This window comes from Chenopodium quinoa, unplaced genomic scaffold, assembly GCF_001683475.1.
Source record: "Chenopodium quinoa cultivar QQ74 unplaced genomic scaffold, ASM168347v1, whole genome shotgun sequence".
NCBI lineage: Eukaryota > Viridiplantae > Streptophyta > Magnoliopsida > Caryophyllales > Amaranthaceae > Chenopodium > Chenopodium quinoa.
Genome location: NW_018744582.1, coordinates 2,008,623 through 2,027,690, shown reverse-complemented (window position 1 = coordinate 2,027,690; position 19,068 = coordinate 2,008,623). Strand labels below are relative to the sequence as shown.

At 37.3% G+C, this 19,068-nt stretch overlaps 1 protein-coding gene across 1 annotated transcript; it reads left to right on the top strand.

The window, feature by feature from the left end:
• Positions 1–13,084: 13,084 nt before the first annotated feature.
• Positions 13,085–16,256, top strand: LOC110699289 (omega-3 fatty acid desaturase, chloroplastic-like). The gene is made up of 8 exons (XM_021876791.1): positions 13,085–13,904; positions 14,226–14,315; positions 14,453–14,519; positions 14,606–14,698; positions 14,795–14,980; positions 15,095–15,175; positions 15,304–15,441; positions 15,530–16,256. Exons 1-8 carry the CDS (start codon positions 13,393–13,395, stop codon positions 15,692–15,694), a joined length of 1,332 nt encoding a protein of 443 aa, XP_021732483.1. The 5' UTR covers positions 13,085–13,392; the 3' UTR covers positions 15,695–16,256.
• The last annotated feature ends 2,812 nt before the right edge of the window (positions 16,257–19,068 follow it).

Sequence of the window (19,068 nt, the reverse complement as noted above, 5' to 3'; positions counted from 1 at the left end):
TTTGTGTTGGTGAATAGGTGAGGAGAAATGACGCGCCTCTGATTATATCTCCAGAAATGGGAATACGGGGAGTCCGCGTTTCAATTTCTCTTAAATACCCCACTAAGTAACCGTTAAACACACGACCTTGTGATTAAGCTGCCCATTATCCGTCCAACTTCCACAATCATCCGCCTTAACTGTTGTTATCTTATTAATTACGGTTTAAATTCAAATTTTTGGATTAATTAAATCATTTACTTCCCTCCTTTTCTGAATTAAATCAAACCCGACCTGTCATCCTTTCAAATCGGGTCTGGGGGGCAAGTTGTTTGGGTCCAATTTAGTCCAATTGGGCCTAGGCATTAAATGATCCAATTAAAAGCCCAAGGTCAAGGTTCAACTCTCCAATTGTGCTAAAGTCAAAGGTCAGCCCTCAAAGCAAGCCAATTGGGCTAAGGCCCAACTTCTCCATGTATGAAGAGGTATAAAAGCCATCAATATTCATATATTCACATCCATTCAGATAGTCACATATATTCTCATAGATTCTCATATATTCTGATATATTCAAGCAAAGCCTCAAGCAACAAATTCTCTTGCATAGTGTTCTCTTTCTACACATTGTAATGACTTTAGCATCGAAGGAGCCTTCCTCGGCAACACCCCCGAGGCTAGTTTACGTGTGTTTACTGTGCAGGAACCTTCGGCCCAACATTACTTGGACCGAATCTAGTCTTCTCCGTTTCAGCGGACCTTCGGCAAGGTCCCATTGTTTTCACCCGAAACAGTTTTTTATTAATAGCTAACATGCTATTTATGAAAAGGTTTACTTGTTAAGTTGTTAATAACCTCATCATGTCTTGGTTCTCTTGAAAGATAAAAATAACTCTATTTTTTTTTTCCTGAAACAATAAAAAAAAATATCTCTATTTAATTACTAGTGAAAGGGGAACATTATACTAATGGGTGTTGCCTTGTTAAGAGGATAAAGTCCTAATTTTCACATCAAAGAGCAAGGGGAAATCAAAGGGGAGCTAGTACTTTAATCGGAATTGCAGCTAATTAGCTTTACAAGAATTCGGTTAGAATAATGCGTTTGGGATGATTACTCCCTCCGTCTTTAATTATTAATCGCTTTTCTAAGCTTATAGCCAGAGTTGTAGTTAGAAATATAACACCTTAAATTCACACAATAATTGCATTACGAAGTACTTCGTATAAGATATGGTCATGGTCCACATGCATTGCAGTCTTGTTTAGGTCTTACTTCAATAACATCAAGTTATTAGCCAATACATGATCATTTTACTAGTCCGTTCCGTACCATGTAAGGTCAAGCACGCCTAATCTCTTTTCCCAATTTAAGATTAATTAAGTTGGGGCTTTTACCTCCAAATTTTTTATTTTTTTTTTGAAAGAAAGGGTCAAAATTCAAACTTTGAGAAAGTATGGTAATTAGTTACATGTGTATATGGACACATTCACCTGTGGTATTCTCCACACTAGTTTTAACAACAACGACCATAACCTCATATATGACTCCACAACCACTAGAATTTTATCCAAGTTAACATATATATTTGTTGTCTTAATTATTTTCTAAACGTAATACTCATGAGCCTCCATAATTTTAATAAGAAGCATATTGCATTACAGAGTACAATACATCTACGCCACATTACAAACTTGCAATAATCTACACACTCGTTTAATTTAAAGCTCAAAGGAATTAATTGTTATGAAGTGAGATTTTTTTTTCAAATACAAGATTATCGGAAAAATAAATGAATAAACAAAAAAAAAAAAAAAAATACTCCCTCCGTCCCGAAACTTCGACCCTTTTGGGTTGATTTCGCGGGTATTAAGAAGTTAAATTGAAAGTGTAAGAGTGTATGGGGAAACTAAGAAAAAATACATTGAAAAGGGAAATTTACATTAGAATTGCAAAAAAGTAGAGAGGGAAAGTAATAAAAGTATATAGAAAAAGCAAAATTTGCATGGAAAACTAATTTTGCACAAATATTATTGCAAATTAAAGGGTATTAAAATGTAAATGGGATGAACATTTTGGAACTAAAATTAGACCATAAGGGTCGAAGTTTCGGGGACAGAGGGAGTACTATTTTTTGGTTCATATTTTACCATACTCTTGTAGAGGAAATATATTCAACATGAATTGATTTTTTTTTTTTTTTTTAATGGAAGTTTACCATATTGTACCTAATTAATAAAAGCTTAATGATTATAAGAAAGGTTGTATGACTATTAGGACGAAGATGAATGGATGATGTCTAATATCCGTGGTCACTAAGGTCAACAAGAAATCCATGGTGTTTTTTTTATTATTTTTTTTTTTGACGGGATTCATGATTTTTTGCTATTATTTTTGTATTTGTGCTATGAAAAAGTGGGGAAATGGAAAGAAAACATCCGCCGAAAATATGTAAAATGTGTGAATGAACATGTTTTGACCACGTCCACAACTTTCCACCATCACCATACCATGTTGTGGTCCGTGTGGATCCGCTTTCATATCTTTTTTTTTTTTTTTTTTTTTATCTTTTTATTTTGTTTTTTTACAACACCAAAAGATACTCCTTGACATATCATATTCAGGGGCCGTTTGGTTCGCTGGAATGGGGAAAGAGAATGGGAATGATTCCCTTTGTTAGTGTTTGTTTTCACAATTTTGTCATTCTCATTCCCCCGTTTTATTTTTGGGTTTACCCAAAAATCCCCTAAACCCATTCCCCACCCCCTACCTTTTGCATTCCCATTCCCCTTCAACTCACGCCCCTTTCTCTCTCCTCTCAAGCCTCTTCACTATCGTCGTCGTCTTCTTCTTCGCCTCTCCAGCGTTGTCGTCGTCCTCTCCACCGTCATCATCTTCTTCGCCTCTCCATAGACGTCGTCTACTCACGAATTTGAGCTCGTCGTCGCAACCATCATCATCTTCTTCTTCGTCGCCGAGGAGAGAGAAATAGGGTTAGAGTTGGTTTAAAGGATTTGGGGGGAAATGGCGGTGGCAGCCATTGATTCAAGCTCAAGAAATTGGGGTTTTGCTTTTGCAATTAGGGATTGTGATCTTCTTCACCACCTTCATTACTACCAATTGATTCAAACCTCCCACCACCGCCTTCATCACCGTCGACTTTCATGTCAGAGTAGTTTTCATTTTTTTTTAATTTATGTAATTTTGTGGATTTGTCTTGTTTTAAACTAATATTACTCTTTAATTTGTTCATAAATGCCTTCATGGTGATTGAATTTTCTATAGAATTTTCCATTGTTGAAAGTTTTTTGCTATAGCACGAATGAATTTGTATGGAATGGTTTGATTCCCTAGTTTGAACCAAACTGTCTTAAAGGGAATCAGTCAGCATTTCATTCCGTTTCCTGGATACAACCAAACAACTAGGGCAAATCAGGGTTAATCCATTCTTTTCTCCTTCATTCCCTTTTTGCATTCCATTCCGATTCCCCTGTGCAAACCAAACGGCCCCTCATTTTATTCAACTATAGCGTCTATAGGTTTATTATAATCATTATGGAGTGCTATAGATTTTCTAAATTGGAGAAATATTTTCTTGGTTTCACTTATACATAATTGGTTACTTAGGCACGACTATTGCTTTGTAAATCGTTGATTGTTAAATAATAAAATAAGATATAAAAAGTTGATATTTACTTCGCATGAAGTATAAGGTGGATCTAACAAAAATACATGATTGTGTAATTTCTTAAGTACTAGTAAATTAGTAATTATTAAAGATAATTAAAGTAATTTATTTGCATACTACTGTATATGCAACTAAATATAAAGTATTAAATCATATCATATACCATATATAGGAGCAACCCAACCAAAAGGTTAAGCCGATATTTGAAGTCTAAGATCAGTTTATATATTCTATCATGTCATATAAAATAAGATTCTTCAAAAGTAAAACTCGGTGAACTACAACTCTCTCTAGATTTTTAACGCCGTTTTCATCAACACTCTCAATAAAAAGTATATACATGTAAGATTATGTTTAGTTTATCTTGATTTGTCCATAATAGAGAGAATAAAGTTGTTACTTTGTATTAGAGTATGCACAAGAGTATATATACTGTTAGGGTTTACAAAGCAATTCTACACAGCAAGAATCACTAAACAATGGTGGACAAACCCTAGAATGTGTATAAATTCCAACAAAATTTACAACACCAAATACTTAACGTAGTATTACAAACCAAGCACTAAATTAACAATGTAATCCAGAAATTACAACAAAATAACACTAATGTGAAAGGTTCTTAAACTTGCCTCACTCCAAGCCGAACACCACCAAGAACATAAGAAATTCAATGACCGCGTGAGACTTCTAAACCGGATACTTGTCTAAGGCGTGTATACACTTTCCTAGAGTGATAATTCCCCCACCACGGTGCTTGGGTTGAAACCGGAAACTCACTTTGAGATACAATAGACAACACCACACACTTATCACAAAGATGTGTGATAAGATGGTTAAATTCTCAAACAATAAACTTAGATGATAGAGAATTAATGAAGAGTTTGCAAAGTTCTTCAATAAAAGTGTAGAAAAGGAAAAATATTCAGAGAGGAAGCAGTTTTCTATATATCGAAAACAAAGGCCCCAAATACAATATAAAGGGAATAACCGCAAAAACCGAAGACGAGCGAGGAGGCGCAGGCGCACCACCACAGATGCGCGGGCGCGCCACCCCCTGCGCGCGGGCGCTCCCCCTCGTTCTTCTTAAATTCCAATTTTTCCAGTAAGGGTCGCAGTTTTAGCGCGGACTGGAGCGCGGGCACGCCATCTGGAACTGTCAGAATTTTCCAGTAGGGTACGCGGTTTAGGCGCGCCTACTGCGCGGCCGCGCCTCCAAAGCGCAAGCGCTTCTTCATGGTCGCGAACGCAACCATCAACACTCTAAATATCTAACATATACAACCTAAGAGATTAGGATTATGGCCGTATATATTGGCTCGTAAACTATACATTACATACGGGCTTATCATCCCCCCCCCCCTCAAGTTGGAGCATGCAAATCACAAATGCCCAACTTGCCAAGTAAATACAAGAATTGTTGTTTACTCAAAGCCTTTGTGAAAATATTCGCCAACTGATCCGTTGTCTTTACATATGACGGATTAATAACACCATCCTGAATTGCATCCCTAACATAATGACAATCAACCTCAATGTGCTTAGTACGTTCATGGAAGATCGGATTCTGTGCAATATATAATGTTGATTGACTGTCACAAAACAAACTCATTGCACGCGGATGAGAGACACCCAAACTGTGTAGGAGAGCCTTTAACCTTTTCAACTCATCAGTTATATTAGACATTGAATGATACTCTGCCTCTGCGGAAGACTTGGAAACTGTATGTTGCTTCTTAGTCTTCCAAGAAATAGGGGAACCACCAAGAAATACCAACCAGCCAGAAATGGATCGTCTCGTTAAAGGGCAACTAGCCCAATCCGAGTCACACCAACGTGTCAAGTGTAGATCACAAACCGCAGACAATAGGATACCTTGACCCGGACATCCTTTTAAGTAGCGAACCGTTCGTAGGGCAGCTTCTCAATGATCTTGACGAGGTTGTTGCATGAATTGAGACAAAATATGAATTGTATATGCCAAATCCGGCCTAGTGAAAGATAAATAGATCAGACGACCCACAAGACGCCGATACATTTCAGGGTCAGAAAGAAGAGGGGTCTCGGATTTTGCCAGAGTATGGTTTTGCTCAATGGGAGTACCTTCCGGGCGTGCCCCTAGTAGACCAGACTCTGCTATGATATCAAGAGTGTATTTTCGTTGACATAAGAATATATCCTCCGGACTCCGGGCAACCTCAATACCAAGAAAATACTCCAACACACCCAAATCTTTCATATGAAATTAGTCACTCAGATATGATTTGAATGTTGAAATTATAGTTGAGTCATTACCCGCAATTATTAAATCATCAACATACACCAGAACACTAAGTTGAATAGTACCATTTTGCAGAGTAAAGAGACAGTAGTCAGAGTACGACTGTTTGAATCCGTACCTTTTCAGAGAGTTGACCAATTTTGAAAACCAACATCGTGGTGTTTGCCGTAGCCCATACAGAGACTTTCAAAGTCAACACACCAAGCCAGACTGTGAGCCGTGGAAGCCAGGAGGAGGCTTCATATAGACCTCCTCATCAAGATCGCCGTGCAAGAAAGCATTATGGACATCCATTTGGTGTAATTCCCAATTTTTCGCAGCTGCAATTGCTAGAAAAGCACGAACAGTAACCATTTTGGCAACCGGAGCAAAGGTCTTGTTATAATCAATACCCTCAACTTGATGGTTACCAAATACTACAAGACGAGCCTTCAATCGTTCAATTGTGCCATCTGAGTTAAGTTTGACTTTGTACACCCACCGGTAACCAAGAGCTTTCTTACCCAGAGGTAATGCTACCATAACCCAAGTTTCATTGTTTTCAAGAGCTGTAATTTCCTTTTGCATAGCCTCACGCCACCCCGCATGTTGCATAGCCTCATTGAAGTTGCGAGGTTCAGTCATCGTATCCACAGTTGCAATAAAAACATGGTGTCGCACAAAAAATTTTATCACAATTCACAAAATGTGCTAACGGATAGGGAGTACCTGAGGAGCCCGGAGGAGACGATGAACATGAGGAGATAGATGGACTTGAGATAGTATGTGCGACGTAGTCTTTATGCCAACCCGAAGGATGTCGAGGTCGTTGAGGTCGAGCCAAGGCAAAAGCATGAGGCTCCGGAGTAGCCCTTCCTTGTGCTACCATCCGGGCTATCAACCGGAGCATGATAAGGAGAGACTACGGGGGGGCTGCGGGCAGCAGTGGCAGCCACGGGTGGGTTGTGGTATGTAGTAGCCGTAGCCAGGCCAGCAGGAGTAGGAGTGGCTGCAGTTGTAAGCTTGGCACCATGGGCAGTGGAGGCCTCACCTAACTCGAGCACATGCTCTAGATCATCCAAAAAATCCACATCGATCCCATTGTCAACATTAGACACCCTTTCGACACCTTGATGAGAGGTAGTCGGTTCATCATTATGCATGAATGGGAATTCGTTTTCATGAAACTTAACATCGCGGGAGACAAAATATCACCCGTCTCTAAGTCATAGACCTTCCAACCCTTCTTGCCATGAGGATATCTCACAAACACATACTTTCGACTTCTAGGAGCAAATTTGTCCCCCTTAGCTTTTTGGTTATGGGCAAAACAGAGACAACCAAATACACGTAATTCATCAAAGTTTGGAGGTTTGGTAAAAAGAATTTCATATGGGGTTTTATTGGCTAACAAGCGGGATGGAGTACGGTTAATTAAATAAATAGCCCCAAGAACACATTCACCCCAAAAAGTGATTGGCAAGTTGCCTTGAAACATCAAAGCACGACTAACATTTAGGATGTGCTAGTGTTTAAGCTCAACCCTCCCATTTTGTTGTGGTGTACCAACACAAGAGGATTGAAAAAGAATACCACATTCATCGAAATAAGGAAGCATAGGTTTGAATTCCGTACCATTGTCACTCCGCACACATTTCACATAAACATTGAATTGACATTTGATCATAGCAAAGAAAGAGCGAAAAGATGAATAAACTTCTGTTTTGTCATTTAATAAATAAACCCAAACACCTCTTGAATAATCATCGACAATAGTCAAAAAATAGTGTGCACCACAAGTAGAAGGTGTCTTATATGACCCACACAAATCACAATGTATCAATTCAAAAATACGACTAGCTCCACTATCACTATCAGGAAAACTATCCCTTAATTGTTTAGCTTGCGAACAAACAGTACAAGCTTTATTCAACGATTTAGTACTAGAACAACCACTTACAGCAGGCACTAACTTAACAATATTTTCCGACAGATGTCCCAAACGACGATGCCACAACTCAAATGTAGATATTGTGTCTGCCACCGCACATACTTTAGGAATACGCCGGAAGTAGTATAGCCCATCTATCCGTTCACCGGCTCCAATCAGGTTCCCCAAGAGTTTGTCCTGTATAGCACACAAAGAGTCTGTGAATTGGACAAAACAATGTGAATCATCAATCATTCTAGACACTGATATTAAATTGCAATTTAATTTGGGGACAAACAAAACATTCTTAAGAATTAGTCCATCCGCCAAATATACTTGCCTCTCCTCCGTAGCCATAGCATGGGCACCATCCGGGAGTCCTACGGGGCAAGGAGAAATAGAATGTATGTCCATCAAACAAGAGTTGTCACCAGTGATGTGATGAGAGGCTCCGGTATCCACTATCCAAGACAAAGAAAAAGGCTCACCAGTCATCTTATTTTGTTGTTGTTTATTAACCATATTTAATAGCATTCGGACAAGTTCCGGTTGAAGCTCGGATAAAGTCGCAAGAGTATCATGAGGGGGCATAGTAGCACCACCAGCAGGGCTGATCACGGCATGAGCCCTTGCCTAGGGTCTGCTGGAATTAGTGGGGGCAGCAGTAGGAGAAGGCAAAGCAGAGGAAGCACCTCATACGTACAGAGGAAGCAGTAGCAACGGTCGTAGAAGGCCTAGAGCTAAAGGATGCAACACCTCCTTTCTTTGCGTATTTCTCAAGCCACCACGAAGGGTAGCCATGTAGGATAAAACATCCCATAGTGTCATGCCACGAGCATTTACAGTGAGAACAAAACAGCTTCGTTTTATCAACCCGAGAAGAGTGAAACTGGCGTTGATTGGAAGGAGGAAGAGCAAAGACATGGGCATCCTCCTTAGCCACAGGAGTCTTAGCTTGAGCTATACTCCGAGAGCGCTCCTCTTGGTGGAGAGCCTGATAAGCACGGTCTAGGGTCGTCGGAGGTTGCTGGACAGGAGGTTCGTTTGAACCATGGCATATTTTCCATCATCAATACCAACCAGAAATTGATACAAGATTTCCTCATCCCTGTCCTTCGCATACTTCGATGCGATATCACGGGAACACGCACCACACTCATAGCCATGAGGTGGTTTGAGGCGCACAAGATCATCGAAAAAACTCATCAATTAAGTATAATACTCCTCGACAGCCATGGTGGGGAGTTGCTTGCAATTGGTGATGGAAGCCCTCAATTGTTGCAATCGAAGACCGCTAGCCTCACAATACCGTTTCTTAAGATACTCCCACAATCGCTTGGCTTCATCGAAATAGGGAATTGAAGCAGCAATCTTTGGCTCGATCGTCCTCAAAATCCAAGAAACCAACATAGAGTTTACGGTATCCCAATCGAGCAACTGTCGTTGTTCAGTCGGTTTGGAGATGGTTCCATCAACAAACCCAAACTTGCGCCTCAATATCAAAAACAAAGAAATAGCCCTAGACCAAGATAGATACTTATCACCCTTCAAGATTACATGAGTAATCAAGCTACCGGGTTGATAACTGGAACCAAGATAGAAAGGAGATGAAAGATTGATTTTGCCGTCATCCACCATTGTTAAGGAAGCAGAGATTAAAAAATAGAGAAGAAGAGGGAAAAAAATTTAGAGTATTTAGGGTTTAGAGTTGTCGTGGCTCCGATACCATGTCAATAATAAAGAGAATAGAGAGAATAGAGTTGTTACTTTGTATTAGAGTATGCACAAGAGTATATATACAAGCTAAGAGATTAGGATTATGGCTGTATATATTGGCCCGTAAACTATACATTACATACGGGCTTAACATGATTTGTAGTTTCTACAGTTCAATTGTATGTATTTATACTTCTTAGTTTTGTACAATAGGTAGCTCTACATACTTGAGCATTAAAAATTACGAGTAACCAGTCATAAAACTAAGCATGTTTGGTAAAATTGGTGGGAAATCACCTTGTGATTTTGTAGTCACAAGTTTGAACTATACCAAATACATTTGCTTGAGATTAAAGGGATTGGTTCAGTAGAGTCTCATTTTACCTTTAAAAGAAATTATTAATAATAATACGAAGTAATAATAATAAAGGAAATAAGAGCATCCACAATGGCTAGCTACATGTACATGTAGTTTTGGGTTGCCACATCATTAATTTTCGAGCTACAAGATTTAAGCTACAACCTCTACAATGATAAGTACATCCTTTTTTAATAAATAAATTATAAAAAAAATAAAATAAACCAACAAATCCATAAAAAATATTAAACAAATTAATATATTCGTATTCTCTTAGTTTGACTTAGCTACAAGAGGTTGTAGCTCTACAATGGCTATGGCTAACATGTAGCTAGCAATTATTTAAAAATTGCTAGTAGATCCTTATACATAACCATTGTGGATGCTCTCAAAAACTTAAAAAAAAAATAAAAAAAATACGAATATCAACATGGTCTCAACCTCACGCACGTTGACGAACCAACAAAGTCCAGGCGAAAGAGTGAGTCAGCCATATTAAGCTGTCTTTCACACCAATCAAATTCTCTGGATTCTGACTTCCACATTTCCTATGTCACTAATGTCAGCCAATTACCTTAAAAAGGTTCTTTCAAAAAATAATTAAATTAATCATATTCCAAACATTTTATTTATAATAAATATAATCCCTTCGTCCGCATAATTTTATTATTCCCTTTGTCCCTATTTTTTTTGTTGTCTCATTGACAATGTAAGATCTTGTTAAGTTCGTTTTAATTATCATTTTTTTTATGTTTATAGAAATGAAGATATATGTGCTTTAAGATATATTTTAAAAACCGTCAAAAATCTAATAATGAACAAAAAAAAAATAAGGATTGAGAGAGTAAATATGAATACAAAGTACCACTATATAATGACATAATGTCATTGTGTTGTGGTCTTGTGGAGTTGTGGGTCTCTCTTTGTTAATGCCCTCTTGTTACTCTTTTGTTAAATTGCCTTCAACCTCTTTCTATGGATAGATATTTTGTATGGATGTCAACTATTTTAATATTATAAATCAAATTATATTTACATGCATACAAAGTAACCCTTGTAACACTGATCGGATAACCTCTATAACACTAATAAAATAACACCATAATGGTTGACCATACGGTGTGGTCAGCTGCATATAAGAATTTGTGTTATTCATCAGCTATCAACATAGGTGTGAGTGTGTGACCCGCTAGCTTGAAGTTTCAGTTCACGTTTGAGTAGATTGAGATTTATTTCAAGCATAGAGCGTGATTTTTTAAGGCCTAGATAGCGATTTTTAGGCTATTTTAATATTAAGATTTGAAATCCAAACCAACACAACTCAACTCGATTTAGCAAGTTGTAGGCATCTCTTAGATCAACACAATGCACATCGATCATATTCTACAAAGTGTGGCTTGCTTCTTGTATCACCTCTAACTAAAATTGACTTTGATAATTAAATTATACTAATCATATTTTGTCAATTTTCAATTGATTTACCATACATATGTACAATTTTTGTTGGTTTAAACAAGTTATATACTACCTTCGTTAACAATTATTTGCAACAAATGTACTTTTCGCGGAGGTCTAGGCAAAACTTTTAAGGCATGATTTTATTGAAAAATAAGGGCATGTACTTAAATACTAATCCAATTATAAAAAAAATCCACAATTAATTAAAACCACTAAACAACCAAACCCAGAACCCAGAATCGCCACCACCACCGCCGAACCCACCGTAAACCACCACCACCACCGAACCCACTGATATCTCAGGCACCCACTGGAAACCACCACCAAACCCATGAAAACTACCGTAAACCACCACCACCACCACCGAACCCACTGAAAACCCAGGCACCCACTGGAAACCACCACCAAACCCACCAAATCCAAGCGAAAACCACCAAAACCCAACGAAAAAAACCACCAAAACCCACCGACAACAACACCAAAACCTCGAAAGCCCCAATTAAACCACCACGAACCAGCCAAAACCACCACGAACCCATCAAACCACCATGAAACCCAATAAAATCGGAACCACCACGAATTGAATTATTCCCAATTAAGCCACCACCACGAAACTAGATCTAAAACCCCTAAAACTACCCCACGAAACTCACGCCACCCCACGAACCGGATCTGAAACCCATCCCCACAAAACTCACGCCACCCCTAAAACCAGATCTGAAACCCCTAAAACCCCCACGAACCAGAAGATCTGTTGATCTTGATGAGATCGTCGAGGACATGTTTAACCGATTTTCCATTGCTATTGAAAGATGTGATGATGAAAAAGAACAACAACAAGAAGAGGAGGAGAGAGAAAATTGAAGGAGGAAGAAAATTGGGGAAAAACAGAGATCTAGGGTTGGCTCAAAACGAGGATGAGAGAGAGAAGAGAGAGAAAGTGGGAAGATGAACGATTTTCGGTGAAAATAACTACAATAATCAGATTTTTTAGGTAAAAAGTTAAATTAGGTTAGTGATTTAATTAGATGTCTAAGTTGTTTAAGTAAAGGTAATATAGGCATTTTGTTGGCAAAAAGTTACTAAAACTCTAAAAGTGAAAAGAAAAAAAATTGTTGCACATAATAGATATCAACCGAAAATGGCAAATGTTGCAGATAATCGTTAACGGAGGTAGTATACAATTTTGTCATTGTTCCGCATATGTGCCCTTAAGCATATTTCACTTATTATAAAATGACTTGTCATTTCGAGCCATGTCATGCTGTGCCTCGTGCTTTTAAAAAAATATGACCTAGGCTGGCACGCACAGTTTCATGTCAATTTTTTTCCGTGTCTGTATCATCATTAGCAAACCGCCAAACCCTAATGTATCGTGTCGTGCTTTTTTCGTCTTTACTCTTCTAATAACGTTTCATTAATAGCAAACCTACTCTAATAAGCAGGCAATGAGGTTGAAAAGTGCAACTACATACATCGTTTTATAATTCCAGCCACCTTATTTTAATTTTGATGGACTGATTTCCGGCCACTTTAAACTAAAAGACTTTATTACTTGCAGGAACTCAACTGGAAATATCCCCAAAACCTAGAAAAAACAGAGAACCCAATTTATTTTATTTTCTTCCCCTTTTCTTGAAATCAGTGTATTCATACATACACGTAGATTACAACCTATGCTATAAATAACACCATTATCTCCATTAAAAGAACAAAAATACAAGGAACAAGAGGGCAACAAGTAGAACAAGGTCCTCAAAATTTGCTGTACTTTACCATATTTTTGTTATCTAAAAATCTAAATTCTCAACTTGTAGATTTTGTGGTCACTAAAAACCCACTATTGTGGCAGAAATTAAACCTTATATTATCTCTTCAAACCATTGACAAAATAATTAAAATCTCATTCAATTTTCTCTCTCCTCAAAACCCCTTAAAAAAATCCCTCCCATTTTTGTTGGGAGGGTATTCTGAAAGTACCCTAAAAAAAGCTTCGCACTTTTCCATAAAAATGGCGAGTTGGGTACTCTCAGAATGTGGTTTAAGGCCTCTTCCTAAAACCTACCCTAAACCCAGAACAGGGTTTTCCTCAACTTTCAATAACAATCCCTTAAAAATCAAAACTTCCCCTGTTTTTCCCCCTGTTTTATCAGATCTGAAATCAATTTCTTGTTGTTCTAATTCTAGAGAAAAAAAGTGGGAGGTTAATGTTAGTGCCCCATTAAGGGTATCTAACCCACCTCCAATTGAAGAAGATAATGATGAAAATGATAATAAAGTTATTGATGAATTTAATCCTGGTGCACCACCTCCATTCAAATTGGCTGATATTAAGAATGCAATTCCTAAACATTGCTGGGTTAAAAATCCTTGGAAATCAATGAGTTATGTTTTTAGGGATATTGCTGTTGTTTTTGGATTAGCTGCTACTGCTGCTTATTTCAACAATTGGATTGTTTGGCCTCTTTATTGGATTGCTCAGGGTACCATGTTCTGGGCTCTCTTTGTTCTTGGTCATGACTGGTATGTTTTTCTAGTTCTTGGTCATTATGTTTCGTACTTTTTGTTTTTTCCGGGTTCGTCCTGGGACACGAACTGTAGGTCTTGTATACAAAGCGCGTATTGTGTATGACGGTATATAATGGGATTCACTTAGTCGTCTTCAATCACATAAAAGTTACCCATTTGCGAAGTTGAGTTTTATGTGATTTGGAGTGACAAATGCCAATTGATTCTTTGCTTGTGATGGGGGTTGTTGTGATACTCTAATATTAGCTTTAAAATATGTAATTTATTGTTAATGTGTGTTAATGTATTTTTATTTTTTGTTGCATGTAATTGCAGTGGACATGGAAGCTTTTCTAATAATCCAAAGCTTAATAGTGTTGTGGGCCACTTGCTTCACTCTTCAATCCTAGTTCCTTATCATGGATGGTATGTTAATTTGCTGATTAATTGTAATTTTAATTTATGTTTAGACTATTTTATGATTAATTATGTTTGATCATATGAATTATATGTTGATGATTAGTCTGAAACTGAAATTTAGAACTCTTTTTATGATCATATAGGAGAATTAGTCATAGGACTCATCATCAAAACCATGGGCATGTTGAGAATGATGAATCATGGCATCCAGTAAGCTTGTTGAACTCTACTTTCATGTTATTGCCAATTTTCTGGGGAAGTTTGTAGTTAATTCATTATATTGTGCTATATTTCAGATGTCTGAAAAACTATACAATGGTTTGGACTATTTGTCAAAGAAGTTAAGGTTCACTTTTCCATTTCCCTTGCTTGCATACCCAATTTACCTGGTAAGCTTGAGTCCAGCATGTTTTTAGCTATGTGTCCATTTCACATCGATATTTGCTGTGTTCGTTATATTAATGTTGTGATTGATCGTATTGCAGTGGGTACGGAGTCCTGGAAAGTCAGGTTCACATTATCATCCGGATAGTGATTTGTTCACTCCAAGTGAGAAGAATGACGTGTTAACCTCGACTGCTTGTTGGTCAGCAATGGTTGCATTGCTTGTGGGTTTATCTTTTGCCGTGGGTCCTATGCAGGTGCTCAAGCTCTATGGTGTTCCCTATGTGGTGGGTTTTGAAGTTTTATCTCGAATTTCTGATCTTATTACCTAAATAGTGAATGCATAATTGAATGTATTGGATTAGTCATTTTGTTTTTGACACATTTGCTGTTCAATTCAGATTTTTGTTATGTGGTTGGACTTGGTGACTTACTTGCATCACCATGGACATGAAGACAAACTTCCTTGGTACCGTGGACAGGTATGTTATCGGCTTAATTATGCCTTCTAATATTTGTAACTCAAGATTTTCGTTGAAATTTGACAAACATTAGTATCTAGGATGTTTAGTTCAAAAAGTCTGATTGATTTGCCCGTTTCCTTGAGTAGGAATGGAGTTACCTTCGAGGAGGTCTAACAACAATTGACCGTGATTATGGATGGATCAACAACATCCACCATGACATCGGAACTCATGTCATTCATCATCTTTTTCCGCAGATTCCACACTATCATCTAATTGAAGCAGTGAGTATCCATTTTAAACAGCCTGATTAGTAGACTTTGTTTACCTTTGTTATTTTTTCTGACGTTTGGTCTGAATCTGTTCTTGCAGACAGAAGCAGCAAAGCCGGTTCTTGGAAAGTACTATCGCGAACCAAAGAAATCTGGACCTCTTCCATTTTACTTACTCGATGTTCTCTTGAAAAGCTTTAAGAAAGATCATTATGTTAGTGACACTGGGGATATTGTCTACTATGAAACAGACCCAACTCTGTAGTCTGACAGATTCAAGTGACTGCAAAGACAATGAACCCGGTGAATGTATTGGAGGTGCAAGCAGGAGGGATACAATTAGATTTGTGATTGATCACGACTTAAGTATTAGCAGCCCCGAACTGTATCCTAGTTTGTCCTCCCTAAGCACGGTGAGGAGGGCATAGGACAGATGCCTCGGATTGATTACTATCATTGTACTGATCACAGTGCAAAATTTGGATAGAGGGGGAGGGGGTGGGAAATAGGGATTAGGCAAATTATATTCATAATATATGAGTATAATTGTGTTTATTGTTTTACTTCCTTTTTAATCAGTCTGTATCATACATTATCCGCAACTTTTTGTATAGATTATAAGGGACTCCAATTTTATAGTAGTAGTAATATGCAAGTTTTGCATATTACTTTACTACCCCAATAAACTTGAAAGGCGCTCATATTTTTCCCCTAACAACACCCCCTCTTGGAGTCCTGTATCAGTCCGATGATATGTACAAAGTATTTTAAGCATATCACAGTTATACAACGTACAGTCTAAGCAACTTTGTTTAGATTATGACTGATTTTCTGGTTTTCTGCCAACAATTATACTCCATTCGTTCTCTAATAAAAATCTCATTTTACGCTCAAAAACCTTGTTTCTTTCTGTTTCTTTTTAAAATATCGTTTCATCTTTATGTGTTACTTTATGTTTTTATTCACTTTAAGTTAATCAAACATAATGATCTAATTTTATTATATTTTACTCACTTTTAATATCTTGTTTATATTCGCCTAAATCAACCCAGATTCCATTAGATTACCTTTTTTTTTTTTTTTTTTTTATCCACTTTTCTTAAAATAAATGAAAAAGGTAAACAAAACTGTTAATTAACTTAATCTAGGGACGGAGAAAGTATATCGTTTTCATTGCCGAAAAATGAACAGCTTATTGATCCATAAATTGTAAGACTAAACACTTAAAGGGTTGTTGAGGTCATATTAAAGTAATAATATTCATCATTAGTTAAGCATTTAGGAAATGTCAATTCTAATGAACATGCACATGGATAATGCAGTATCTAACCAACCAATGATGCTTGTTCCTACATCACTATGTGATGCAATTTGGACTGTTTTCTAGTGCTAAACAATTGGCTATTGTTTTTTCAAAGGGTCATAAGAACAAAATTATTCACTTTGGCCTTGTTTGGCAATTAAGTTTTGCGTTTAGCAATTACTACACAGATGTTTGTATTGGAAATTATATACTTTCCCTTTTTGTTGAAGCAAATTTTGTTCATATATAAAACTTGTTCAATAACACTTAGCTGATTGTTAAAAGCCGATAACTACGAATATTTGTTAGTGTGATCGTATTATTGACAAAAATGTCTTTTATACTTTCGCATTAAAAAAAGTTGAATAACTCTTTTAAAATAATCAAAGGTTTTATCTCCATCCTCTTTCTCACAACTCTTTGTACCTCTATTAGAAGTTTTGACTATTCAAAACGACAACCCTACAAACACCACAAAACTCTATGGGGTTGTTACATGCCGCTCCCAATTTATTAGGCGTCGCTCGCATTTTTTCCTTGAAATTCCGTATGTACCTCTCATATATAAATACTCACGACACTTACAACACATTTCACGCTCATACTTCTCTCTCTAAAATTTTATCTCTCTAAAATTTAAAAATCTCTTCAAAAATTAAAAAATCAGAAATTTTAAGAAAAAAAACCTGAAAAAAAAAAGGAAAATTCAAAAGAAAAACACCCACAACCCACCACCAATCCAAGGAGGGTAAAAGAAATCCGGTGATGGCGGACCCGCGACGAATCAGGGTGACGTACGGTGGTCGTGGCGGCGGCATTGGAGGCGGCGAACAGGTAATTTACGGAAATTTGTTGTATAAATTGGAAAAAAAAAAATTTAAAAAGTTTCGGAAATTTGGGACATCCACCTGAAATTTCCGGATTCTCCTTGGGACATTCAGAAATTTCAGGCGGATGTCCCATATCCGATTTTTTTTTTTTTTGTGATTAATATTTTTTAAATAACCGATTAATATTATTATTATTAGTAATGTTATTAGTATTAGGATTGTTATTATTATTATTAGCAATATTACTATTATTATCAGTGTTGTTATTATTATTATTGTTATTAGTATTATTATCATTATTATTATTATTGTTGTTGTTGTTGTTGTTGTTGTTGTTGTTGTTGTTGTTGTTGTTGTTGTTTTATAATATTGTTAGTAGTATGTTGCGAAATTTGTGGTTTATTATTATTATTATTATTATTATTATTATTATTAATATTGTTATTATTGTTATTGTTATTATTGTAATTATTATTTGTTTTTTTTTTGAAATTATTTTTTTGAAATTTGAATATTAGTTGTTCAACTTTAATATCATAGTTATATTTGTAATTATTATTGATATTTGATTTTTTACTTATTTAATGTAGATTGAGGGTTCGGGTGCTCGTCATGCAATATCAAGACGTTTGAATGCGTCTATTAGGAGGGAGTCAGGTTGTTCAGTAATCATGGGGGCACCGTTTCATTATGAGCAGCAATATGGGTTTCCTGGTACTTGGTCGGGAGAGCATCAGTCACAAGGGAACCTCCCCATGTACTCGTCGGGTGGAGTGCCTACATCTGACGATGAGGACAAAGAGCGAGCAAGTCATGCTGATCGAGATGAAGAGTATGACCCTCAGGATTATCATACGGTATATAGGGGTTAGCATGAGAGATTTGTTAGTAGTAGTCAAGCGAGTCAACCTTCTACCAGCTCAGCAGAGACATGGTTAGTGCAGCAGCCTACGCCAGGTGGTCCTGAGGATGGTACTGTTATCCCTAGTTTTGGTGGTCACGTGGCTGCATATATATGGGCGGGCAGGAGCGTAATGTTTTGCGCTGTTTGAGCAGGACACAATTGTGTTTTGAATTGGTGAACCGGCGAGGTCGTCTTCCACAAGAGCACCTGAAATTGATTGATGGCAGTGGTCTGTCTCACTTACCCGGGATCATGTTTAGGCGTTTTGACTGACCGTTGATTTAATTTCTTCTTTTGTTGAGAGATGGCAGCCAGATACGAACACGTTTCATATGCCATTTGGGGAGATCACAATCATGCTGCACGATGTATACCATATTCTTGGGCTTCATGTTGATGGTTCCATGGTTTCCACTACTCCTAGCACAGACGTTATACGGGACGCGTGCTCGGTTACCATGGATATGACTGTGGAAGAGTTGAACGAGAAGTGCGGTACTAAATCCATTTGGCAAGGTAGTGGGGTGCTGACCGAGAGGATTTTGGATACGACTATGGAAGCGCAGAGGCCCTTCAGTGTCCATTATAGTGCCTACATGTGG

Bases quoted from the DNA above. Each gene is read 5' to 3' on its own strand.
- LOC110699289 (XM_021876791.1), top strand. From the start codon at position 13,393: ATGGCGAGTTGGGTACTCTCAGAATGTGGTTTAAGGCCTCTTCCTAAA. The intron at 14,316-14,452 runs GTATGTTAATTT...ATGATCATATAG, and splicing joins CTAGTTCCTTATCATGGATG to GAGAATTAGTCATAGGACTC. The intron at 14,981-15,094 runs GTGGGTTTTGAA...TGTTCAATTCAG, and splicing joins TCTATGGTGTTCCCTATGTG to ATTTTTGTTATGTGGTTGGA.